Genomic DNA, 27188 nt, shown 5'->3' with positions numbered 1-27188 from the left:
GCAAAAGTTGCTGTGAGGGCGGGGCCGCGCCCGGAGTCGCCGCCGGGAGGGGGCGGGAGAGGAGCTGCGTGAGGAGCCGCGTGAGGAGCCGCCGCGGGTGAGCCGGGGGTCGGGCAGGGGAGAGCCGGGGAAGAGCCAGGGCTCGGGCGAGGGGAGAGCCCCGGGTGGGCAGGAGGTGGGTCGAGGGGTCGGGCAGGGTGGCGGCGGCGATCCCGGCGCGGGAGGCAGCGGCGGTGCTGCGGTGGGACGCGGGACGGGACCCGCCGCCGCTTCCCGGCCGCGGGTTCGTGCGGGGTTAAATCCCTGCCGGGGTGCGTGGGTGCGGGTCAGCGGCGGCTCCGCGCCGTCCCCGCGCGTTGTGTAAGCCGAGGGGACTCTGCGAGCGCCGGGCTCGCCGGGTTTAATGTTTAACGCGGCGCTCACATGCCCACCGGCGAGTCTCGCAGGAGTGTTTTCCAAGGGCTGTCCGGAGCAGGAAATGCCAGTGCAGGTAGTTGTGGGGCTGTTTGAAATTTAATCAGTTCGCAGCGTTTTGGAGGCAGAGCTGTTTGCCGGGCTCGTACGGATGGAGTTTCGGGGGCGTGTAGGTAGGTGCGTGCAAATGGCATGCAAATCATCTGCTTAGCATCTGGTGTAAGTTTACGTTTATCCCCCTACTTTGATTTTCAATGCAAATACTTTAAAAGCTGCTTTTCAGAGGAGACATAGCTTGTTCTCTCTAAGTGTATTTTTTCCCTTCCCAAAATAAGTGGTTTACGTTTTACTTAGTGCTTTATTTTGCGTGTGCAACCCACCCCCCAAAAAAACCCTCCGAAGACTTAAGTTTTTTTAAACTTTGAAGCTACTGAGATTATTTTGAGAACAACAACTTAATTATGTGAATAGTATTGTGCCTGACTGATGATGCAGTAATCCCTTCCACCTCAAGGCAATGGAAAATGCATTGACAGGCTTTATTAGTAACTGCTCTTATTTTTTGTGGAATGAAAGGGTGATTTTTGGTGTCGAAATAGCCCTAATGTTATAATCCGACTACAAATTAGCCTTGTCAAATGGTAAATAATCCTTTCTTCCCCTAACAAATTGCTGCAAAGTAAGAGGTATTTGCTGGTTATTTTTTTTAAATATCAAATGACTTGTATAAAAAGTTTTTATCCCAGGCCAGTGGGATGTTGACAGTAAAAACACCTAAAATATGCACTTGACTTTCATATCAAAACTTGATAGTGCAGGATCTTTTCTGGTCATACAGTGTGCATGATGTGCTACTGACAGCATTGTTTGGGTGTGAGACCCAGAGGGCTTCGGGGTCAGGGTATTGGCGCTGTCACGTGTTTTGCTTACGCTGCTTTCCAAGATCTCGGTAGCAGCACTTTGTCCTTTTTCCTTGGTTAATGCCTCTTGGTAGAGCAAAGCAGTTTAGTCACTTAAGGGACGTAGTGGTGGGAACGAAACCCATTCACAGAGTTCTTCAAAAACCTCACGGTTTAAGCAGAAACAAGTTGGAGTTTGTCGGGACCGGGTTAAATGATGATGGGTTGAGGCTGGATCAGAATTTTTGATGTGTGGGTAGAGTGAAGTGTTTTTAGGTAGGTTTGTGCAGGATTTGTTCATGAAGAAACATATGAAGTGTAGTGATTCAGACATTCAGATGTTCCTTTTTTTTTTTTTTTCTCAAGCCTGGAAAAGATGTGTGGGTTTAAAGATGATGCTCACATTACCATTCCTTTTAACTCGGTTATGCAGTTTTTTCCTGGTGACTTAAAGAATTGGAAAGCTTTTTGGGAAGGAGCAGAACTTGGTATTTTGCACTTCTGTTAATGATCAGACGTCCGCAGAGAGAACTGAAAGGCAGAGGCATTTAATCTGAGATAAAAAAGCAAGTGTGAAAATTATCACTGTAAGGATATCTTTTTAAAGCTCAGGAAAGAGTACATTGTAGTCTTTGAACAAAACTCCTGGAGGAAGATGGAGAAACAAAAGTCTTCTCTAGTGTTTGTGCGATGATTCACTGTAAATACTGGCCCATGTCATGGGCTGGGAATTTGTATTCTCCAAGATCTTTACTCAGAGTTCCCATTGTAGCCATTTCTGAAGGCGGCTTCCAGTCGTAACAGCCCAGACAGGCTGAGCTGTGAACCTGTTGTTTTGGTTTTGCTGCGAACAGGGAAGTTTTTATTGGAACAGCTTAAAGAAAAAAATTGTGTACTTATATAAAAGCCATCTGGGATAGCATCTACCCTTCTGGTGCTCCCATCCTGGAAGGATACAGAGCAGTATGACGTGCAGGAGCAGTGGTTTGGCATATGGGTAAGGGCTGGGGAAGAGACAATAGAGGTCTTTAAAATAGAAATAGTCTGGGTTGAAAATCTTCAGGGATTGTTTGGAAGATTTTCTAGAGGAGATACCATCAAATACTCCTTCGGTGTCTTGGGGACTTCTTAAGGCAGTGACTGAAGGAGCAAGAAGTGACTGAAGGAGCAAGAATGTGTCAGACCAATACCAGCCAGTGGTAATACACTGGTATTGGTCTTGTCTTGTAGTGTTGTTCTTATTTCATCTTATGTGTCTTGCAAGAAAGTGCTATTAAATGAAGTTTTTCTCTCTCTCTGATGTTTCAAATAGCAAGAATTTGCATTCCTGTAAACATATTTCTTTGACAGCTTTTGAAGTGAATACTGTAATTTTCAAAGACAAAGACTGGTGACTACGAAAAGCATTTCATGTATCTTCTGGTGCATGAGATCTGTTGCCATAAACAGTTTAACAGAATGCTAAAGGTGGAAGGGGACAGGATATGTACAAGGACCAAAAAAATTGTGATCCAACCCCATTGAGGTGGATGTAAGAGTTTATTCCTTTCAAATTCTGGTCCTTTCCTACAGTTTTGAAGCAGCTTCACTATTAGTTTATTTGTTTTTTCCAGTGTGGGGAAAAATCATTGCAGCCTGCAGCACCGTCACAACACAAGTCAGATTTTTGTTCTGCTCACGGAAATTGGCAATTTGAAATGACAACCTTTTGAGCTGTGGAAAAGACTCAGATTCTTGCTGTTGCAAGTTGTTGAATTTTTGATGGATTTCATTCCTTTGGGGAGGAAACAGTAACCCCGGTCCCAATAATGTTGGCTCACCACAGAGAACTCTAGTGGTTTCCCCTCATATTTTACTCCCTTGTAATGTTTTTAATAACTCTCCCCTCACAATTTTTGTTGTCTTGTGTCTAAACTCCCGAGTTATATCCATTTAGAAACTGATTTACCGGAGCTGTCAGACTGTTGGGTGGGTTGCCAGGCTCGGCACAGAGGCGTGAGCTGCAAGCAGAAGCAAAAAGCTGGGTGGCTTAAAAGTAACCCCAGCCCTGGGCATGGGGAGGCTTTGCCATTAGGCAATTACGCAACACACTGAGAGCAGTTGCAAAGTGAAGCTGAGAAGATGCAAATAGCGATTCTTCGGCCAAATTTCAGAGGCACAAGCAGTCAACTGCTTTTGAACCCGCTGGCAGGTTTCCACCCAATTTGACAGAAGGGACAGAAGCCTTAAAGATGATTATGTGCTTATAAAGTACATGAAAAGAGGCAGCTGGCTGGAAGAGAGAGACCTTGTAAGAAGATGTGAGGAGCGGAGTTGGCATGTGCCCCAGCTAGGGAGAAAACTGTGAGAGCTCAGCCATGAGACATGAAGTTATCAGGAGCCCCAGGCCCTGGTAATTCCAGTGCTCACAGAACCAACCTCTTATCGCAGTCGGTTTTATCTAAATGGATATAAAAGATGCTTAAACCCAAATGTGCTCGTAGAGAGTGATTCTACTAGGTAAAATAGCAACTACACTGATGTCTAAGCTTCTTTAGGGACACTATTCTTACATTGAGAAGTCTGTGGCAGCTGCAGTTCCGTTCGAGGCTGTACCAACGCTGCAGGTGATAACACGCCGTTTTGCTGACAAGTGTGTTTGTTATTCTGGAAGCTGTAAAGGCAAGTGCCAGAAATTTGTGACAGGCATGTGTTTTGTCCTGTAAGGCTGCACGACTGAGGATAGTCAGGTGCTTGATGAGATCACTGATGACTGAAGAACAGTGACTGAAACTGGGTAAGGTGGAAGAACTTGGGCTGGTAAATAGATACTGGTTTGAGAGCCCATAGCCCTTGTTTGGTTGAGAAGAGTTGGCAAAATCAATTCCTTTATTCTGAAGGGAGAGAATATTTATTTAACTCTCAGCTGCTAAAAATCTCATGGAGTATGTCAGTAACACTGTGTAAAAGAACTGTTTTGCTGAAAGGTTGCATCCATTGAAGACTTGGTATGGGGTTCAATCATAGAATGGTTTGGGTTGGCAGGAACCTCAAAGAGCATCCCGTTCCAACCCCCCTGCTGTGAGCTGGGACACCTTACATTAGACCAGGTTGCTCAGAGCCCCATCCAACCTGGCCTTGAACACTTTAACACATAAGTCAGCCACAGCTGACTTATGGTCCATCCTCAGTCACTCACACCTCTGTCGGGGCAAGAACTTAAAGAACTGGTAAACCCCAGTGACCAATAAATGCTGCAGTGCCCTCAGCAACACTGGCTTACCACAGCCAAGGCAGGAGCCTGCAGTTCCTAATTACAGTGCTATGTGGAGCGTTGACTTTAGGTTATGGCAGTCAGTGGTCCGAGTCCCAGTCACCTCCAAGTTCAACCAAACATGTAAAGTTCAACATTAACTTTCTCACCTTAGGGAGAGGCTGTGATGCCAAGTTAATCCCAGTGCTTGTGGCAGCCACTGGAAGGCTCATCTCCAGCACCCCTCTTACTAATGAAAGAGAAGCTGTGCACCACAGCCTTTGATTCAGGGTATTAGTGGAGAAAGAAAGGGTACTGGCACTTCTACCTATGAAAACTGCACAATGAATGTGTTCTGAAACAATTTTTTTTATTAAGTGAATCACGATAACTTTTCCTGAAACCCAGCAGCTAAAGGCTTGGTGCACAGAGTGTTTTTTCCAGGGCATCCCTGAAATGCAAGATGAAATAACTTCCTGTAAGTTTTAAGTGAATGAATGCTCTTTGTTTTAAGTTGTCCTGGAAGAACTCTTTGTTTCCCAAGCAGCACGTGTATTTCTAATAAGATCTGAAACCGATATGCATTTCTAGTTATTCCCTACAGTTCTTTTTCCTTCCCCTTTCTGGGTTTATTGAAGTGAACATAAAGAAAACAAAATTGTCGCCTGATGTTGTGTCAAGGTCAGTTTGCAGTGAGATTTCAGAATCTTTGCTCAGTGCCTGCCACAAATCACACTTAGCATCTCCAGTATTATTAAATCAAATTACTCACGGGTGAGATACAGTAACATCAGTAAACAAACAAAACCCATCTGATTATTCATGGGGCAAAAGAGACTTTTGGTTATGTTCCAGTTATTGATTTATTTTTCTTTTAATAATGCAAGCAAGTACCAGTGCTTCTTTTAAATAAAAGGGAATGGTTTGAGGGGTGTTAAGATTTTGTGCATGCTTGTAAAACCTAAGGTGAATATCTCACTTGTAATGTGAAGCCAAATTCACCTTTTTCTTGTTGTTTTTCTTTCCCACACATGCAACCCTAATTGCTTTGGTTTATTTAAATTTATTCTGTTCTGTGCTGTTACTTCAGATGTTTATGTGGGTGATGCAGTAATGCCAGACTTGTAGAACAATCCATTGTTGTGAGAGAGTCACTGCTTGGGCTCTACATGTGGTGATGTTCTGGATGTGGAACCATTTAACCTTAAACACGTTCCTCCAACAATGAGGGAAACAACTCTTACTGTTGGAATTGGAAAATCTTGGAATGGGTTTTTGGAGGCAGCGAACAGAATGTTCTTGCTTTGCTCTTAGCAATGTTTTTCTGGGTGCTTTAAGAATGCAACTTTGAGAATGCAATGAGGTTAAAGACCTCATTTTTAGGTAGTGTTTTTTAGGTAGCACAAACTTCTGAAAGCTGAGGGCTAGCTGAGAATCCATCTAGAATATTGAAATTAAAACCAACTTAGGTTTTCCAGTAAATAAAAATATTTACTTCTCGGGAAAGTTTTTATTAGACTCAGAGATTCAAAGGTAGAACAACTCATGTATTACACAGTCTTTTTATAAGATATTGAATGTTGGTAGAAGAACCTTTATAGTCATGTTATTATGGTCTTTAGAGTTATATAATAATTCTGAAGATACATTATTATTATGATAGAGAAAATAATTTTTCTGCCTTAAAAATTTTTTTTAAGTGGTGATTTTTTTTTTCTCGTCGTTTTCCCTGGTTATTGCAGCTGCCAGTAGATTAGGATATTGTTTTAACCATGATCTCTTTTCTGATTTAGGAGCTCTCTAACATTTTGGAATTTTTTTCTTAAATTTTCTGGTTTTTTCCTATTTCAGGTTCAGTGGAAAGCGAATGAAATAAGCATGGAGTCCTCTAAACTGGAATATATTTCATGGGTCACAGTTAAAAGTAAAAAGAAGATGGAGAGAAATGAGAGAACGGGAGTATAAAACCTGTCAAGAACTTCCCATTTTTGTGATTATATATATAAACTCTCGATATAATACAACTAATGGTTTGTAGTAACACTTTACTGCTATCCCTGGAAGAAGTCAGTGACTGTGCAACTTGCTTAACAAGAACTTTTACTCTAACAACTTTGAACATGTTTTAACCTTAACTGGACACCTTTTATTTTATTTTATTTTATTTTTGTTAAGTCTGAGAGTTAAAAACTTTGCGTAGCTGTATTTTTACTGAGACACCGATTCCTGACCGATGGCTCATGGAAAATGGACTTAAACCCATGAATGGTTACTATTGCACAGAGTTGAATGGAATGCCATGACTTTGGAAATCTTCTTGTAGAACCACCTTCTTTGCCTTGCACCCGTCATATCCTTAAATATTCAAGCGTGAACCTTGCAGTTAGAAACTCTAAAAAATAATGGCATGGGTGAAATTCCTAAGAAAACCTGGGGGAAACCTTGGAAAAGTTTATCAGCCTGGAAGTATACTGTCCCTGGCCCCGACAAAAGGCTTATTAAATGAACCCGGACAAAACAGCTGCTTTCTTAATAGTGCTGTTCAGGTAAGAAAAAACTTCATTTATTAAACATTTTTTGAGTAGCCTTTCCTAAGAGGGTGGGGGAAAAGAAACGTGGCAGTTAAAGAAAGAAAACTGTGTGGAAGGAATTTCACTCACCATTTCATTTCAAGGAATTGAGAGTATTAAATATTTAACGTTGCAAAATACGACAGCGTGTTATTTTATTTGCATGCATCGAGAAGGTCAGGAAAACTTCCCTTTTGTATTTGGAAACTTGGGAGTCAAATAGGTGTATAGACTTCCTGTGAAAACTGGCAGGCTTAAAAATGGTATGGATTTAAACATGGGAGATAGGAGAGGTAACGCCACGGTGTGTTTGTGGATGGTATCTAAATGCGTTCAAGATAAAAATGTGGAATGTTTGCTGGTTTGCACTCAGTGGGAACAGCATGACCTATATTCTCTTGCAGTTCTGCTATTTTTGTTTAGGGTACCCTAAAATTAAACCCTATGCAATTTTACTTACAGTTCTAGACAATCCTACTGCCCCACAACACCCTGCTGTTCCTCAAGCAGTGGCTGATGGTTGGTGACTGCCCTTTTACAAGCAGGAATGTGTTCCTTTCTTTTCTTTAACCTCCCTTCAACCTTCAGAACTGAGCTTTGGGCTCTGCTTTTCAAGCGCATCCCAATTCGTTTTAGCTTTTATATTTATAGATAGGATATTTTTTCCCCCTGGATTTGCAGCTGTTCTGTTACTGTGCATCTTGAAAACTCGTTTTTGGGGAGGGGGGGGTTATTTTTACTTTTCTTTAGCAGGCAACTTTCTGCACTACTTCATGTGTACCTAAGACACTAGATACTGAAAGCAGTGTACTGTAGCCACGCTGATACTGCCTTTCTGTAGAGTAGCTGCACAAATAAAAGGTAGAAACACACCTGTTTAAGCACTAGAACTATTCTGAACTGTGGGAAAACAAATGCATTTCAGCAATCATTTTAGTAAGAGCCCATAAAAACGTAGTATAGACTTATGGAGAGCTGTAAGAAGACTGCTACGATCCCTGGACACATTTTAGCTTGCTGCTTCTTTGCTTAGGAGTCCTTATTTTTCCAAAGCACAAATAGTTCAAATAGTTTAAAAAAAAAAAGAGATCTAAATTTCAAGAGGTGAAAGCAAAACTTTCACTTCCACCCCCACAGTTTACCAAACCAAAGGAAAAGGACCACAATTCTTGCAGCAATATTGGTGCTTAATTTGTGCATTATGTGAAATGAAGAAAAAAATTAACAGCTACTGTATGTTGTGCTAAATGAAGAACCCTCAGAAGTTGTTACTTGTTCTCTCTGAAACTTCATTTTTTATAGGTATTATGGCAACTTGACATATTTCGACGAAGTTTAAGAGGTTTAACTGGGCACGTGTGTCAAGGAGACGCCTGCATATTTTGTGCTTTAAAGGTAAGTAGTTAACTTCGGAAGAATCATCTCTCAAAATGAGAGAGGAATATTTTAGATTATTTTTATTAAATTTTATTAAATTACGTCTGTATCATACATATGCCTGGGGGACTCTCTTAAGTCATTCTTGTGGAAAAAAAACCAGTTTAGATAGAAGGACGTTTGCAACAGAAATATTTTCTTGTGTTTAGAGAGGAAACTTTACAGTACACAAAATTTAGTCTAGTTAAACATAAAACTTCTGTCAGTGCAAATAAGTCATACTGTCTTTTAAAGTATGGTAGTAGATATAGTGATGTACAGAACTGGGAATCACTTATCTGGAGAGAGCTGAAAGGAACAGGACTATTGGAAAATGTTTCACTGAGGGAGTGATTTTTTTTTTTGATGATGCTAAATTGCAGGCAAAGGTAAGCCAAGTATTTAAGAGTTTACCCTCAGGAGGCTGACTGAGTGTTTTAGGCAAGACGTGTTTGCAGTGACATTTCCTTCAGGATGTCTATAATCTATGTACTGTGTATTTTTTCCAGTAATTTTTAGTGTTTATCATCACTGCAGTATTGTACAGTGAGTTTGGAACATGTCTCTGTCTTTTTCCAAACACTTTTTTTTTTCTCTAAAAGGTGCTGTTTCATTTCTTCAGTTAAAATGTTTCATTTTAAAAAGCCAGCAAGTCGAGACTACACATATTCAGACCAACTTCCTGGGGCTTTTATTCCAACCTTTTTCAAAGCTCTTGACTCTGCAGAACCCATTGAGATTTTTTGTTTCCCCAGTGTTTTGATGCACCTCGTGTTCTTTGGAGTGCTGGGCACTTGATTTTGTTAGTGCATAAAGTGCTGACCCATAACTGGGGCATGCCTGTGTTTTCAGATTAAATCTCGTTTCTCTCTTGGGGTGGTGGCTTTAGTTTAGGTTTGGCATCACTTTAAGCCACCTCCCAAAGCAACGCGCCGCCTTCAGCTGCTTCACGAGGCTGCTCGAATTTAGGACTTGGAATTTTCTTTATTCTTCCAAGCCTCTGTTCTTGAGGGATTGATGACTCCATGATGCACCTTGTGGGATTTATCTAAATGGCTCACAGTGCATGGATGTTTGGCATTGCCTGGACTGAGATCTTCCTATTTTGATACATTCCCAAGAATACTGTTAAGAAGTGGTATTGCTGCCTGTTCTGAAATTGGTGGGAATGGAATTAGTTATTTTTTTAACAGCATAGCTGTGATCTTTAACTCCCTGGCCTATGCACTGAGCTCAAAACCTTGCAGTTAATTCATTTGGAAGTATCTGTCCTGAGCTGTTATGTACACTACTGGGTTTGCTTCCTTGGCTCTTTATAGAGATAGTGGTTGAGTAATTCTGTTTGTTCTGTGTTCAGAACCTGGGGCGTTTTAATTTTCATGCAATGTATGTGCTGGATGAGGATGCATTTCAATAACTTGTTTGTGTCTTGGGTTGGTGTTTTGGTTGTTGTGTGTTTTGTTTTGTTTAGTTTTTTCTTTTTGGTCTTGGGCTATTTTAACCCTTTTTACTTGTTCACCAATTAAAGAAGGATATTATCTCCAGATAGCTTCTATGAACCAAAAGCAGAGCCAATGAATTCTAGTTTACCTCTGTTCAATCCATTAGCTCTTTCTTTTGGTGATGTTCAAGAATTAAATATGCTCTGTTCTTTTTTGGATAACACTGGGGTGGGACTTTGAGTCCCCAAACTGAGCAGAAATATCTGCACAGCTGCTTATCTGTACTTTTTTTTTCAGCTGGACATAAAAGGCTCTGTTGCATACCAAAAATTACCTCCAGCCAAAATGAGTGTTGATGACAGATTTCAAAGGAGAGCTGACTAGTATTTTCAGACCTGTTAAAAGCTTCATTTTGAATGTTTACATGGAGATAGTGACTGTCATTTTTATCAGTAGTCCCTGCTTTTTATTTTGAGAGGGAACTTTAAGTATTAGACAGACACCCTGGAATGCATCATGGTTGAAACAGTAACTTTGTTAGCACTGAAACTTGGCTTATCTGTTGCATCTGGACCTTCTATCCAGAAGATTTTAACCACAGGAAGCCTATGTGAAGAATGCATGTCCTTATTTATATTTTACATGGCTTCTGCTGATTTGCTTTGTCTCTGTTCCCTTCATTTCCCTCTAAAGCTTGACTTAGAATTCTTGACAGTGGAATATACCCTGTAATATCTGAAAATATGTGATTCATTTAATAGCTTTTAACTTCCAGTTCTTTCAAAATCAACCTTCCTTGCTTGCTAAATGATGAGGTCGCTTGCATGTGTATCTCTGCCAAAAAAAGGAAAGTAACAGCCAACTCTCTCTTCTGGGAAATGAAGGAAAAATCAAGTGCAATTTATTATCATGTTCTGGAACTGCAGATATTGACCTGTTCTCTTGCATTGTGTGCAGCGGTTCAGCAGTGAGCTGATTTAATAGCAAGGATTTATCAGCACTCAATCTAATTTATGGGAGGTTTTTAATATCCATAATTTTAATAACGATACATTGCCCTCTGGAGTAGTGCTGTAAATATTGCACTATTTAATGAATGGTGGGTGTAAAACTAACCTGAGCGGTTTTCCATTACGCCCTAACAAATACACACCATCTGTAAAGATGAGATACATATGGATGAACTTCTATTCCAATGGCCAGATTTAAAAAGCTGTATAGTTACAGACCAGGGGGTGTGTTGCTTTGGGAGTTAAAGTCAATCATTTGCACTTTTATATAGTCTTATGATGTTGTTCTATTGGATCAAAGTTCACTTCGATAGCATAACTTCTTATCATGGAATCAGTAACAGAACACAGAAAGCAAGTACCTCCAAGAGAAAACAGGAATTATTAAAGTTACCTAGGCTTATAAACAGTATAAATACAAATATTTCATGTATGTATTCAATGTATGTTGCAGAACTGCAGTGTGTAGTCAAGCGGGCAATGAAGCCAAATGATTGTATTTCTTCCTAGGCAATCTTTTCACAGTTCCAGCACAGCCGAGAGAAAGCTCTCCCGTCGGACAACATGAGACACGCCCTCGCAGAAAGCTTCAAGGACGAACAGCGTTTCCAGCTGGGATTCATGGATGATGCAGCAGAATGCTTTGTGAGTTTTATGCAGAATTGTGTGTAGTTGATGCCAAGCTGGCCTGTTGTTTTGGTGGCTCCAGGCTCACAGGGAGGATTCGAGTAACATAATGTTCCTGACCTTCTTTATGCCAGTTCAGGGCAGTGAGGATGGTGAGCTCTGAGTCACTCTTGGAAATTTCTGGGTGGAGAGAAGGGTTATCTTCTGAGGAGAAGCAGCACCTATGGATTAGAATATATAGTCTCTTCCTCCAAGTATTCTCTCATCAGCTGTTGAAATATATTCCATTACAACTCACCAGTTCATTACTGAATTCTTTTGCAAAAAGATTTCCCTTTCTTATCCAAGAGTGAAGGAATACTTGAAGATCCTGACTTGCTGTAGTTACTTTCTGCTTTTATTAAGTGTCATTGAAAAACATGAGCCATTAATGTGGCCATTAAAGATGACATCAGATGGCACAGAACTCCGGTAAAGAAACCTTTCAAAGAGCTCCTGTGTTAGACAATGAAAATGTTAACCATAAAACACTGACAGTATTAACCTTCACAAACAGATTTGAGGGGCAGAAAACGTTGCTGCTTCAGTGCTTTGGACTTGTCACAATACTTTATGAAATAACTTCATAAATGAAAGAAGTTCATCTTTCGGAAGTATCCACAAATTAATTCCTCCTACCTGCCAGATGCATTTTCACCTGAAAGCAATTGTTTGAGATCTTGCAGTCAGGTTAATGGATTGCAGTCGTGAAAGAGAGCCTATCATTAATGTTCCATCTATTCAAAATGCATTTGAACCCTGAACTAATCAGCTGCCTGATCTACCTGAATAGACTCACTTCTTCCCATTACCTCTGGTATTTTAGGCAAAAGAGATAAAAATGGCCGTGGAGATTCAGAGGCCAAACTCGTGGCAATCACAGTACTTTTTGGTGCCAAGGGGAGTAGCTGGGAGTATTAAATTGTAATGGTCCTCACGTATTCTGAGTCCATCAGTTCAGTTTGTATTTACACTGATGTTTCTTTTCAGGAAAACATCCTCGAGAGGATTCACTTCCACTTAGTGCCAAACAGTGAGACAGATATGTGCACTTCCAAGTCCTGCATTTCTCATCAGAAGTTTGCTATGACGCTGTACGAGCAGGTCAGACCTTCGTTTGATTGCTTTAACAAAGAACCTGTTTTCTCTGTGCTGAGTGAGTAAAAAACCCAAGTCTTTGTGGTTTGTTGCAGTGTGTCTGTCGCAGCTGTGGAGCATCATCGGACCCGTTGCCTTTCACGGAGTTTGTGCGTTATATTTCCACCACAGCCCTCTGGTAAGAGCTTCTGTGCTTTGTTACTCATTTTTCTATATACCCTTTTCTAATAAGAAATTAGGAAGAATAAGTTAATTGAGAGTTGGCCGAAATCTGGTGACTCTGAAGAAGTGAGATCCACAGTTATGTCATTTGTTTTTTACAGTAACGAAGTAGAGAAAATGATGGAGAGGCACGAACGTCTCAAGCCAGAAATGTTTGCAGAATTGCTGCAGGCAGCAAATACTGCTGATGACTATAGGAAGTGTCCTGTAAGTAAACAAAGATGCTACACTACTTTAAGATGCAAGGGAGAACTCTTCAGGATAATAAATCAGGCTAAAGTATTGCCCTAAAAGCAGGGTTACCTCTGGCTGCTTCAGCACAGACCAGCTTAGGGTGAAAAAAGCCCTTAAACTCATATTTTATGGCTCCAGTTATTGAGATTTTGATTTTAAGGTGATGATTGGTAGAAGTTAAGCTGTAGTCTTCATCAGAAGGTTTTTATGATGAAGAATGTTCCCCTTAAACTGTTAGAAACAAACACCACAACTAAATTTTACAATTAGAAGAAGTTGCAGAATTGTTTTGTTGCGCTAATTCTTGTGTAGTAACTCCCCTTTGGACTTCCATTTTTTTAAACATCTCTGTTTTCCCTCCCATCATGTTGTTGTTTTCCCTTTTTCTAGAGTAACTGTGGTCAGAAAATAAAAATTCGTCGCGTTCTTATGAATTGTCCTGAGATTGTGACAATCGGCTTAGTCTGGGATTCAGAACACTCTGATCTGACAGAAGAGGTTATGAGGAATCTGGCAACACAGCTTTATCTTCCTGGGGTACCTGACCTAAAACTTACTCTTTGCTTACTCTAGAATTTAATTTTGCATGGATTTTATGGTTATGTAAATATTTGCAACATAGAAATACTCACATGTATTTTTAAACAGCACAACTGAACTTCACAGTTCATGTCTGCTTTTCCCATTCTTTATAATGTGCTGCTTGATGTAGTTGCTGTGAGAGGGAAAAGTCCTGTCAGAAATGTTGGGTTTGTGCCTAAGTACAAAGATTAATGTAGGTGTGTTCCTAGCTGAAAATCTAGGAATATAATTTTCAGTTTGAACGTTGTGGAATTATTCCAGAGCATTAATATTTTACTCTTTCAAAGAGGAAAATAGTCAATACCAGTTGCCTTGGTGAAATGCCAGCAGCAGGTCAGGAAACTGAGGCTAAATGTTTTACACACGTTTTAAAAGATACAATCTTTTTTACAGCTGTTTTATAGGGTTACAGATGAAAATGCCAAAAATAGTGAGCTTTTCCTTGTGGGAATGATTTGCTACACGAGCCGACATTACTGTGCCTTTGCCTTTCACACCAAGAGCTGCAAATGGGTGCTGTTCGATGATGCTAATGTCAAAGAGGTAAATGCTGCTTTTACTCCTACCAAATTCAGTGATCTTTTCTTTCCTAGTGTGCATTCTCCTGACACCAAACTTAAAGAAAGTCAAGGCAACGTTTTTATTTTAACAAACCTTTAGTTTTGTAAACCATTTTTCACGGATGAATTTTGGAGGGGGCTTCGCTGCTTTCTAGTCGTGCCTTACAAATGCTGAACGTTTCAGGATGTCCATGCACTTGTGCACTGTTGAATTTGTACTTCTTTTAAAGAAAAAGAAGATGCTGTTGTATTCATAGGAAGGATGTTCTGATTGTTATCCCATGGAATATTATTCTTTCTGCTGCAGTTCATGTACCCCGATGTGCTAAACTGTTGAATCGTCGCGTACCTTTGGAATTAGGCATTTGGTACCGGCTGCTTGATAAATTATTCTTTCTGTGTTTAGGTTCAGGGCTGTTGGTAAAGTTTTGAGGTTTGTTTTGTTGGGTTTTTTCTTAGATTGGAACAAAATGGAAAGATGTGGTCTCCAGGTGCATTCGGTGTCACTTCCAGCCATTGCTGCTATTTTATGCTAACCCAGATGGCACAGCTGTATCTCCAGAAGATGCACCAAAGCAGATTATTCACTGGTCTCAGTGTAAAACAGCAGGAGGAAATGGGGAAGACTTGGGTAATTAGATATATTCTAATTTTTTTTTAATAAATATCAGCTGTATATCTGAAATGGGGTTTATAAAGGAGGAGGTAACAGATTGGCTGCTTTGTTCTTATCAATCATCATCTGAAAGGTCTCAAAAGAAAAGAGATTAGTGTATATAATCAATGTTAGAACTGTTTGGTTAATAAGGGAATAAAAATTGAGACTAATGGCTAATGGGGAAAAAAGATGTTCTATTGTGGATTGTTCAGAACTGCTTTGCACAACTTCAGTAATTTGAGAAGAAAATTGTAGTGTATTTTTATATGCGGGTGTTCTTATGTGTGTATTGAAACATTTAAAATACCTTTTCAAAGTGCTATAAAAAGATACTTTAAAGTTTCATGTACATATAGATTTGGAGCATGTGTGTCTATGTGTGTGTATATATATACACACACACATATATGTATGTACAGAGAACACAGTTCAGAACTTTGGGAAAAACCAAAAGGAACTTCAGGAAACTTCTTCTATCTGAGATTCACTCAGTGTAAGAATCCAGCCTTTTGGTTCTGCAGTTTGTACTGCTGTCTTGTTGGGGTTTTTTAAATTTTAATCTTAAACATAACTTACAAGTAAATTAAATAAAAGCCAAATTGAATTTGACATGTTCCTCTTCACATAATGCATAGTGACATGACACAGGCTGCTTCAGGGAGGAAAGAATTGAGGACCCTCTTCCACTACAGGCTACCACTATAAATATGGCAGTATATCAAATATTACAGCACCTTATTGCCTAGTACAGGGAAATACAGTGTGGGTTTTAGTGAGTTTTTTCTTCTGTTTGTTTTTTTTTAATCTGCAATTAAAAAGCTGCTTTTTAAAATTTATATTTTTAATTTAGATATTGAAAATTTTAACTTAGGAAGCTTTTTTCTGTCTAAAGACAAATGTATTGTTTGACAGGATTTGAAAAGCATTCTGCTGCTAAATCAGAGCACGTGAAAGAGAACGGAATTGCAGATCCCCCTAATCAAAGGAGTAATAAAAAGCTTCAGCCAGATAATTCAGCATTCAGTAGAAGCCACATTCAAGCAAGTGGTGGTAGAGGTCCAGGTATGTATTTGCCATTCCCACCCCAAAAAAACCAGATATGTCTTATTATAAAATATTTCAGACTATGGCATTTCAGGTGTATGATAACCTCAGGAGTAGAAGTGTTTCTAAAGGAGGAGTTCCATCATTGACTGACTGAGTTGTTGTTCAGACATTCATTCGGTGCTTAAGTAATATGTGAATATCTGCCATGGAATGTTAACTTTTCCAGAGAACTGCAAATGCAGAATATTTTTTTATTCCCCTCATTATTCCTTCACTAAAGTGGCTCTGGAGGCTTTGATCAGTTTCTCAATCATCATGGAGCTTTCCAGTCAAGCTGTTGGTCAAAAGGCACAGTAGTGATTGAGGCTGAGGTGAGGCTCTGTGGGTCACTGGCTACCCAAGGAACACTTTTCCCCAGCAGTATTGTGATATGCAGCATTATTTGTAGTCCTGTATGTTAATGGACTTTATGTATGGGAAGAAATCCAATTTTCTCAACCTGTGTTATGTAATCCATCAGGTCTTTTTAAGTAGTACTAATATTAAAAAATTTAGGATATGGTCCCTGAATGGTCCATATTTGTGTGTTTTGATATATTTGTGTGTTTTGATGATGAATGCCTTTTGAGTAATGGTCTTTGACAAGAAGTGTTTTTTGCAGCTAAGTTGGGTTACAGCGATCAAAAGGACAGGCTGAAGGACTTATCCAGAGAGTGTGCTCAGAAAGCTGCTGACATGAAAAACTTCCCATCCTTACGAAAAGATGTGGACAGAGGACCAAGGAAAGAGTCTGGGAGACAAAGAGGTACATTTTAAAAATGTGACCAGAGAATCCATGGGTTTAATAGCTTTCTCCCTTTTAAGAGAAATGCAGTATTCTGAAATACGTAGTGGATTTGGAGAGATACTGTGAGAAACATTAGTAGTGTAACAATATCATTTACAACCCAACCCATTCTATGACGTGAATGAGAACTGTAGTGGAGCTTTTTTCCTTTTGTTCTTACCAGATGTGATTGGGGAAGACCGTTGCAGTGTGAAGTCGGGGTCTCCTCCCGTTGGGAATGGCCTCAGGCACTGCGTGGATCAGCGGATATACAGCAGCCAGGGAAGAGGCCCCTACAAACACGACAGCGCCCCTCACCCAGCAAAGCTTTCTGCACATGTGCTCGGATCAAATAAAACTGACCCTTTTGCTGCTGGGGAGAAACCAGCGATGAGGACACGGCCTGACGGTGTCACTGGTTATGACACGGACACCAGTCAGGACTCCAGGGACAAAGGAAGCATCAGTGGCAGGAGCAGGAGTAAAGGTTGGAAACCCATGCGGGAGACACTGAATGTAGACAGCATTTTCAGTGAGAGTGAGAAAAAACAGCCCAGCCCAAAGCACAAGGCAAACCTGAGCAGTAAATCTAAGCACGAAAAGGAGCGGAGCTTTAACCACTGGCCAAAGGAGAACCAGGTGCAGAAGGGTTTAATGACTATATATGAGGACGAAACGAAACAGGATACGGGAAGTCGAAGTTCACTGGATTCGGAGGGAAAAGGGAACGCTGAGAAAAGCAAAGGATTTACAGAGAGAAAAGTCCACGGTGATAACTGGCAAATTCAGAGGACAGAATCTGGATATGAAAGCAGCGATCATATCAGCAACGGATCTGCAAATCCAGACTCACCTGTTATCGAAGGAATCGGCCCGGCAGATGTCAAGAATGTGAAAGACAGTGCTTCCTGCAGGTAATGCTCATGCTCTTAGTGCTTGCATAGATGGTATTCATAGAAAAACAAGCTCTTCTAATATTTATGTGTTGTTTAGAAAACAAAAACAAAAAAAAAAACCAAACAAGAAAACGTCCTTTGAAACTTGCTTGGGGTCATACATGTGGAAAGCTGGAGTGTGTCTAGAAGTAAGGGTGTGGGCAATTAAGTGTTCCAGTTGCCTTCACACTGAGGCTGCAGCACGGGTTCTCTGTGGAAGGCACTGAGCCAGCACTGCTGAGCCTTGCTGAGGGACAGGGTGTGTTCATTCGCAGTAATTGCTACACTGCTGTACTCAGAAGATTTTTAGACTGTGGGTGACTTTCCGTCTGTAGTGGAACACAGTGTCCATGTAAATCATGCTTGTAACATTTGTACAGACAGGCCCTGACGAGGAGATATGGGATTGGCAGGAGGTGAATCTTGTGTGCTGTTATTGCTCGCTGTGCTGAAAGTCACTGTTCTAGGACACCTCAGATATATATATTGATCACCTGGTAATTGATTGACCTGTTTGAAATAATCTTCGCTGATTAGTATAATATTACTAAAACTGGGCAAAAAAATGTGGTTAGTAGCCATATACTATTAAACTTACTTAGAACTGCTGTATGTTAGTAATTAAGTATCCTGTTCAGGGATGTTGTGTAATCTGTCTGTGAAGATGCTCCTAATCCAGCAGGATGTGATCCTGGGCATGGAGTTGACCCTGCTTGAGCAAGGGGGGTTGGACTAGATGACCTTATTTCATAAAGTATCGTGAAAAGTTTATCAAAACAAACTTTTTAGTTAAAACAGGCAAAATGCACCTTCCATGGTGAACTGTCCTTTGATTATTTTGAAACCACGGGGAAGCAAAATCAGTCATTTTAATCTGTCCGTGTTAAAAGACTCAGGGCATCCTAAATTTTTGTGGATCAGCACAGCCTGTCACGTGTGGGAGCAGTGCTAAAAGCAGTGTTCGAATCACATATCTGCTTCTTTTACAGCGAACAGAACTTGTCAACCAAAAAAGCTGAGCATGTGTTACATTCGGTGCCCCAGCAGAACAGAAACTTCCATGGTAAGGGCTCCTAGAAAGGTTAAGCTTTGAAAAAGTGTTTGAGATGTACCAGAATTTGAAAACCTATTAATATCACACAAGAGATGGACAGATTTCTGAATAGCCTTTTGTTTTTTATCATTTTGCTGCATAAAGTAATGTCTTCATACGTCACAAAATCAAAAGATGTACATAGCATATATCATTGCTTTTTTGTTTTGTTTTTTTTAACAAGCCATAACCAAATATTTCAAAGTTAGGCAATTTGTTTATCAGATTGGCTGTATTTTACTATATTAGAAGAAAATTGGCATGGAATCTGTGGCTGTTTTGACCACGATGGAAGAGGTTTTCTTACACACTTATTTTTCAGCAGAGATCTCTCTTACTGACTCATCCATAGCCTGTGTACTCTGTCTTCTTGAAAATGGCAGAGGAAATCTGTTTTGTGGGTGTTTTTCCTGCACAGTGAAGTAGAAATTTTGTTAAAGCTTTTCAGTGAGTTATACTGATAGATGAAGATGGATGAAGATGAAAAGTGTTTGTATCCTTTCTTTGTTGGTGGTGGTTTTCTTTTGTTTTGGCAAGTGTGCATGTTTCTCCTCACCCCTATCCCCCCAAAAAAACCCAAACACAAAAACCATTGTAATTTTGTTCACTCCCTGTGTTATCCCCAAAAGAATATCTTGGTGGATACTAAGGAAGATTTTTTTTTTTAAAGGCCTGGGTGGACTGTGGTACCCTTTGTTTTCCTTCAAGATATGAAGCAATATCAGGAAGAAACACTTGTAATAAGGAAGTCTACTTCCTTTTACATACTAATATGTCTGCTGGGGTTTTATAAAGTTGATAAATGCCTTGGCATATAAATATTATAGGTCAGCATGAGGCCAGCCAAAATCATTATCTGCTGTTGCTGAAACAATGGAAGGGTGCTTGTACAAAGAGGGGCAATAAATATTAGGCCACTTCCTCAGGAAACATTTGATTTTTATAGATATCATACTTCTTCCCAAATAATGTATAGTATAGTATAGTTTCTCCTAAGACTTCAAAGTGGGAACCACTTCTACCTTTTCTGTCTTTATTCTAATCTATTTTTTGGTTGTAGAAATAGAAGCTAATTTGGTGTTTTATTTTGATGAGCCAAAAAAGCCCCAACCCCCAAACTGGGTTGCGTGGAATGCAAAGATCTGGTTTTGCAGGACATTTCACTCTGCTTCAGTTCTGTACTACACCATTCTTATCAAACACACCTGGATAGGAAAGAAAGAAAAAAACACCAGTGAGAAACACATAAAGGACTCTGTTGGCATGAAAAATAGGTGGGTTAAAACAACGGTTGAGCTTGTAATGAGTGTTCTCTGCAGAGAACTTAAATATACTTAAAGGTTTCAACATGCAGTGTACATTTCCTTTAGATGTAGTGATTTCCAATGATCCTTAGAGTTATCATAAAAAATTGATGATAGGATCCCATCTAATCAGTTATTTCAATTCAGTAACTAACTTTTGAATAGCTTTACAACAAAAATGTATGCATTTAACTCAGTTGTGAAGATCTCATGCGTGCAAGTTTTGGAAAATAATACTTTTAGTGGAACTGATTAACGGACAGAAAAGCTAATCTGAGGAATTTGATAATTTCACATGTATAGGGGTAAAGACTTATTTAGTCTCAGTTTTAAAAGTGTGTCAGGACACCTTTAGCAAGGACAATAGTAGTTACTTCCATGTTTCAGTTGTATTACCTATGCTTATCTCTGGATGTTTATGAAGAAGACATGGATTGGTAGGTAAGAAGCAAAGAGGCTCCCAGAAAATAGGACTTTTAAAAAAAAAATGCTCAGTCCTTTCTGAGAGAGGAATAGAATGTAAGAAATCTTTGTCAGGCTCTCATGGCAACTCCAACAAATATGTCTGCGTGGGTTTTCTGTGTGGAAAACTTCTTATGGAAATAATGTTGGACTTGTAATTCTGCCCACCGTTTGTGTAACTGTGCTTTTCCAGCTCCTTGTTTTTAACTGGAGCTGAATAAGGAAGGCTACTGTTCAGCAGTTGAGGAATTCTGTCCCTGACTTACAAAAATAAACTTATTGTTAGAGCATTATAAAGATAGAAACACTGCATCACACAGTGGTGGGGAGATCAAATGGCTGCTGCTTACACTGGCAGTGAGCAGTTGATACCTAGTGCTGAAGCAAAGGTCCCCCAAGGCCAATTCCTAATTTGTGTGGTCAGATTTTGGCAGGAAAACACAAATATTGAGTAGGCAGATGTAGCATCCGTCATTCATATTAATGACTCGGTGTTTATGCAGTTTGAACTTGATGAACTGAGGAGGCTGGGGTTTTGTTTTTTGGTTATGAGGAACATGTGACATGAGCAGTGTGAGGGCAAAATTTCCAGCCTCACATTCTTCCAATTGAAGAATGATGACACTAATTTTAATGGTTTTCCTGCTAATAATTAAGCTCAGTAGCATGAGACAACTTGAACTGAAATCTAGAATCATCCTGGAGCTCTGGTGAGTGTGTAAAGAAGAATCCAAATTGCCTTTGCTTCCAAAAGTACAGTTCCTTGAATATAAGGATTTCTTTTTTTTTTCTGAAAATTGGTCACCATTTTTCAAAGATAATATTCTATTTTGGGCAAGTTACAACTTCTTAACTTAGATTATGTTCTTATTCCGCATTTCCAAAGCTTCCAGTAAGTTTGCCTGTTATTTCAATTTAATTCAGAAAATGACTGGGTTAAGAGAGATGAATTTGCCAAAATATGTGTTATGAAAAGTACTACAATTTGGTTTTTTATGGATAAAATTATTCTTTAAAAAGGTAGGGGTTTTTTGGTAAAAAAAAGTCTAGGAAATGTGCAGCTAAAACCCATTAGAATTTAATGTGGAGTTGAGTTTTTGTTGGAGATTTCTGTATTTATGTTCATTTGGGGTTTTTTTCCCCACAGAAATTGGAGTTAGCAGGTTTTTGCACATGTTCTGTATTTGTAAACGGAGATTCCAGAGGAGAAGTTCTGTCCTAACAGTGGGCTATAGAACGGATATTAATATTTTGGAAATCTCGATGGACTACTCAGATGCCAAAAGAGGCGTTCATAAATCTGAAAAGCAGGCAGTTTGTACCTCCTAGAACAGTTCCCTCTCCTTTATTGCCCAGCTCCTCGGGACCCATGGATAAGGATGGCTGGCGCCTCCCACATTTTTAGGTTCGCCAAGCACGCGGGGCCGAAATTCCCGATGGAGCCGGCGTCCGGTTTTACCCGTGCATGGCTGTCCTGCCAGCAGAAGTGGGGGGGGGAAATAACAGGTCTATTTTGAAGCCGGCTGGAATTCCGCGGGCACCGAGCGGCGGGAGGTGGCGGGGCAGCCGCCGGGCTGTGCCGCTGCTGCCGCCGCCGGGCCGGCCGCGGGAACTGCCGCGCCCCGAGGCACAGAAACAAACCCGCCCATCGCCACCGAGGCGGCAGGGCCAGGAAGCGTTTTCCCTCTTGGAAACGCTGCTCGGTGTAACCGAGCTCAGTGCTAGGGAGTTCCGCGGAGCAGTTTTTAAACTTTCCGTCCGATTAAATTTACTTGTCCCTTGCCACCGTCACGCGGGCTCGCACAGCGATGGTGTTTTCCCATGAGTATTGTTTCTAAGGCTGGGGTGTTGTTTATCGTGCAGGATTTTTAATTAATTTCTTATTTTAATGTCAAGACTCGAAGGAAAGCAATGGAGGGGCTTTGTCTCTTGTGCTATATATGCTGGTTTTGCCTTTGCTACCTGTGCTCTTGCTCAAAGAAGGGGTGTCTTTAGTCTTTCATCACTTAAAGACAGGGCAGATACTGACCATCAAAACGAGCATCATCCAAAGTTTATCGTTTAATTGTGTTCAGTTGTTGGGCTTTTGACTTGTGTGTTCATGAATCAAAAGTTACAAGACTTACAGTACTTAAACTTGGGGAAGTGAAACAGGTGTGTAGCTGTGAGTCTAGTCTATATATAGACAAAAGAAGCCATTGTAGTAATAATAATGATAATAATAAGCCATTCCTTTGAATGGCTTCAGAGCAGGTGACTGATTGTAATGGGCATTAGGAAGACTTACAGTATCTGTCTCTATACAAATAGACTGTTGCTTGTCACTTGCCAAGAGAGTGTTTTATTCTGTGTGGCGTTGACACGAATACTTCAATGCTTCCTTTATTTACTGTTCACTAGGAGTTGCCTTGTTCAGAAACTATGTATTTTTAGGGAACGGGTTTTTACCTGTGAGTAAAAAGAGATTATGGAGTAGGAGAGCAGCAGTGCTGGCCCAGGCAGGTGTGTGTCTGGGGCACATGAGTGACACTGCTCTCGGTCTGCTCAGCATCTCTGTGAGCTATACAGTCTTGCTCTAACCTTTTAATTATTTCAAAGAATGTATTTCTTTAAACCTACGTACTAGAAAATTTCCTCCAATATTATTTAGCATTAAGGTAAGATCTGGCCACCTGTCACAGATTGTCTTCAAAATGGCTGTTTTGATTAATCTCAAATTTTGAAAGGCATTATTTGTCCTGGTTTTTTGTGTGTTGTTTTTGTAACCTCTGAGCAATTACAAAGAAGGAATTGGACTGTATATATGCTTATTTTGAAATACTTCTTTTTTCTACCCCCAGATTTGAGGAAAGACCAGTTCAATTCTGAAGTGAACTACAGACCTCACGTTGGTTTCCCAACAGATTTACATTTGCAGGTGCCCAGTCCTCCAGTAAAGAGGTAATTAATACTGACATTCATATACTCTATAATAGTTGTAGAAATACTGAATTCTGTTGTGTTACAATAATCAATATTAAGCATTGAAAAACTAAGGGATTGAAAGTTTCTGACAATCAAGAATCTAAACACAAGTTTAGCAGGCAGAAGTAACATCCAATATTTGAAAAGCGGATGTATGAGAGTCACAGGGATGCACAGAAGAGAGCAGAGGTCGTGTTTAACGTAGTCCTGAATGTTAAAGGAATTTATCTTACCTTGCATCTCTTGCATTTTACATTTCAAATGACAGAAACCTTGGAGTAATTTAACGCAGCTGTTAATCAATGGCTGTAAATTCAACAGATTCTGGTTATCTCATTGGTTTGAATATTTAGGCAGTTTTACCAAGACTGTCTTTGAAAAGATCCTTGGGTTATTTGAACCTCTTCATATGTTTTTAGGGATACTTACATCTTGTGTGGTTTTGTATTTTAGAGCTGAAATGCCTGAGACCACCAGGAAATTTTTCCCCTCCTCAGCTCTCCAGCCAGTTGTCAAAGACATCGTCAAGTCGGAAAGCAGGAACAAGGCAAGCGAACAGAATCCTTCCGAGTGGCTTCACCCAGACAGGTTTGAGAAGGTGAATGTGGCAGTGTTCTGTCCTGATGGCCTGTCCCACCCCTACCCCGAGAACGCCTGTGGCAGGAAGCTGCTCCACAGTGACTTTGCCCCCTCTGCCCAGCCGCAGTCTCATCACACAAGAACGCTTGGTCCCAAGGTGGGCTTGGGGCCCTGCGTCCCACAGTCCCTGCCGGAGAGGCCCGTGGTGCTTCCCGCCCCTCCCGCTGAGCACGCCGGGCACCCGCTGCGGAGGGGGGATGCCCTCTGGGTGCCTGAAGCAGTGTATCAGAACGTCCCTCCCCCTCTGCCACCCAAGAAATACGCCCTGAATACTTTGCCGGGATCAGAGGGTAACTCGGCAGCAGAGGTAAAACCCATGGAAGCGTTGCAAAGTAATCCGCTGAGGCAAACGGGTGCACCTCCAAAACCTGCACCAGACCCAAGTGTACTCCCACCAGAACAAAGGCTGAAAGAGCCCTTTCCAGGGAACGAACTGTTTGTCCACAAACCGGATTCTCCACCTCGCCTGCCAGTCAATGACTTCTGGACCGTGTCGGAGAACTTGTTAAAGAAAGGATCCCGTCACACGGGGCCGAGTCCCGGCTACGTGGAGGGGAACGACAGCGTGTCCCTAACGACCTACTTCTCAGTCGACAGCTGCATGACTGACACCTACAGGATGAAGTACCACCAGAGGCCCAAGCTGTATTTCGCAGAGAGCGGGAGCTTTCCCAAGGAGAAGCATCCTCCAGCAGCTGGGGTAGAACTGAACGCTGCATACCACGCCACTCTGGAGCCCAGGCACCCCGCGCCCGAGCCGAGGTACAAGGCCAATGCAGAAGGCATCCACTGCAGCCGATAGATCCATAAAAACCTCACCCCCGGATCTGACTTTTGCATTTCCCGTGGTCTGTGAACAGGCACAACCCTTGAATGTGTGTGTGTGTGTGATAACCAGGTACCCAGCTGACCGTACTTTGCGTGGGAGTTCCGACTGTTCAAATGAATATGCAAATTGGAGGCGCACGGAGGAGAAGAGGTGCTAAACTTGTGGTTCTTTGATTTGTTACTCTAGTTGCCTTAATGCTTACCTCTGTTAATCAGCTTGTCTTCTACAGTTTGTACTAAACATGGTCCCTTGGGGTGTGCACATCTTACAGCAGTGGGATCGACTGGATGTTACTAAATCTGTAAGAAGATTTAATTAGTTGCAGTTTAAGAAGTGCTCCTTCAGACTGCGGTCACTACCTACTTAGACTAACAAAAGGGATAAATGTACTACCACATCAAATGCAGTAAATGTAGTAATAATAGAGTATTATTTGTCCTCAGAGGTAGCAGGAGATAACGTGGTTTTTTCAACTGACTTCTCTGAAAGTCTGTGCTTTCACAAACCTTCAAGTGTCTTTAATACAAGTTTACCCAGAGGATTTATTTTTTATTTGAAAAGCCTTAATAATAATAATAATAATCCTTTAAAAACCGTCCTGGTTTGCAAATGTTAAATGAGACTTTCAAAGGGAATTGAAGTAAACTGCAGTAATGCTGTCCTATTAATACAGCTGCTCTATGTTAGTGTACATTTTTAAACACATTTATCAGATTTTGTTCACCCTATAAGCTATATACTTCAACTTATTAAATTTAACCACATCAGTTACAAACTGGTATAAGAGAATAGGATGCTAATGTTAAATACAGAGTTATCATGGAACTATGAAAGATTAGTTTTGTAAGGTTTTAGATAGAGTTACTGCTTATGTTCAATTCTGATTTATCCTCCAAGTGCATACAAAGTTATTGCTGCTATTTATTAAGCTTCCCTTTTCTTCCAACTTGACATTTTGAGCAATGGTTCATGGGGATCACACATTTGATTCTTTTTTTTAATTAATTTTTTTTTACTGATGTGTTTCCCCCCTCTTGAACAGCCCTACACATGGGTGTGGTCTGCACTAGCAGCTCAGGCTGAACGTGTAGCCATTCAGCCTGTGGTGGCTGAGGGGCAGGGAAAGAAGAGGTTCCTCTTTCTCTGCTCTGTCACTGCCTACAGTTTTGGCAGCTCTGGCATTTACCTTGTCTTTTGTTAACCTGACTTAGCAACAAAGAGGAGGATTCATTTGGCTTTTATTTGGTTAGTTAAATCAGTGCACAGAACTTTGTAGAGTGTGCTGAGGCAGTGGCAGCAAAGCCTGACACAATCCAAAAAGGCTACATTTTCCCATTATTCACATTAGAGTGTTAACTTGGGGTGCTGCTGATTACACCTAAATCATCAATGCCTTTTAGTTATGAAAATAATGCCACAAGGTTAAATATGCATTATAAACACTCTGGCTTATACTTGCACTGTTAGTCAGAAAGGCGCTTTTTTTTTTTTTTTATGTTTATAACCTTATGTACATGAGTTTTAGTGCTCCAACCAAATGTTGGCAGTTGTTTAGCACAATTATCCAAGGTAAACACTTAGTTTTGGTTATTCTGTGGCAAGGTCAGGTTTTTTTCTTTTAAATTACATGCAACTTGCAGTAGAACTGGAACATTATATATATGCAACAAACCAGGTATCTCAGATTAACCTTATTTCTACCTTCTTGATCAAAGTTAGTTGTAGCACTTGGAAAAAAAAATGAATTCAAGGATTTATAGTGAAAATACTATGCATGTTTAGGTATGGCTGCTGGTGAACAGCAACTTAAAAACTGATCCTTTTGTAAGAAAATCAGTTGAATACAGAAGAACACTAAAAATGTTAGAACTGGGGTGATTCCTATTGTACTATTTTTGAGAGAGATTTCAGAACCTGTAAATTAAACTTTTCTAGTTCATCTAGCCATGTTACATAATATACATAGCCAGTTATATACAGCTGTCTTCTAATACTTGTGTAAAAAATTAAAAACAAACAAGATTAATGGAATTTGTAAATAATGTATAATTTGTAAAATGTTTTGCAAAAAAAAAAAAAGGAAAAA

General features: G+C 40.4%; 1 protein-coding gene across 3 annotated transcripts; it reads left to right on the top strand.

The window, feature by feature from the left end:
* USP53 (ubiquitin specific peptidase 53) lies at positions 1-27188 on the top strand. Of its 3 annotated transcripts, none has more exons than XM_050320543.1 (16): positions 1-97; positions 6397-7091; positions 8418-8510; positions 11494-11628; positions 12640-12753; positions 12843-12925; positions 13071-13176; positions 13594-13740; positions 14179-14328; positions 14805-14976; positions 15916-16065; positions 16712-16855; positions 17061-17790; positions 18801-18874; positions 23511-23610; positions 24088-27188. In XM_050320543.1, exons 2-16 carry the CDS (start codon positions 6948-6950, stop codon positions 25073-25075), a joined length of 3330 nt encoding a protein of 1109 aa, XP_050176500.1. In that variant the 5' UTR covers positions 1-97; positions 6397-6947; the 3' UTR covers positions 25076-27188. The 3 variants fall into 3 exon arrangements, with proteins under 3 accessions (XP_050176500.1, XP_050176499.1, XP_050176502.1); XM_050320542.1 differs by lacking the exon at positions 1-97 and adding an exon at positions 472-587; XM_050320545.1 differs by lacking the exon at positions 1-97 and adding an exon at positions 473-490.

The sequence above is a fragment of the Myiozetetes cayanensis genome, unplaced genomic scaffold (genome assembly GCF_022539395.1).
Source record: "Myiozetetes cayanensis isolate MyiCay16 unplaced genomic scaffold, myiCay2020 scf24, whole genome shotgun sequence".
Classification (NCBI taxonomy): Eukaryota; Metazoa; Chordata; class Aves; order Passeriformes; family Tyrannidae; genus Myiozetetes; species Myiozetetes cayanensis.
The sequence above is the reverse complement of the archived record's forward strand: the minus strand, read 5'-3'. Positions and strand labels throughout refer to the sequence as shown.

Excerpts from the sequence above, each read along its gene's own strand:
- USP53 (XM_050320543.1), top strand. The coding sequence starts at position 6,948 with ATGGCATGGGTGAAATTCCTAAGAAAACCTGGGGGAAACCTTGGAAAA. Across the intron at positions 13,177-13,593 it reads ATGACTATAGGAAGTGTCCT|AGTAACTGTGGTCAGAAAAT; the intron begins GTAAGTAAACAA and ends CCCTTTTTCTAG. Across the intron at positions 23,611-24,087 it reads CCCAGTCCTCCAGTAAAGAG|AGCTGAAATGCCTGAGACCA; the intron begins GTAATTAATACT and ends TTTGTATTTTAG.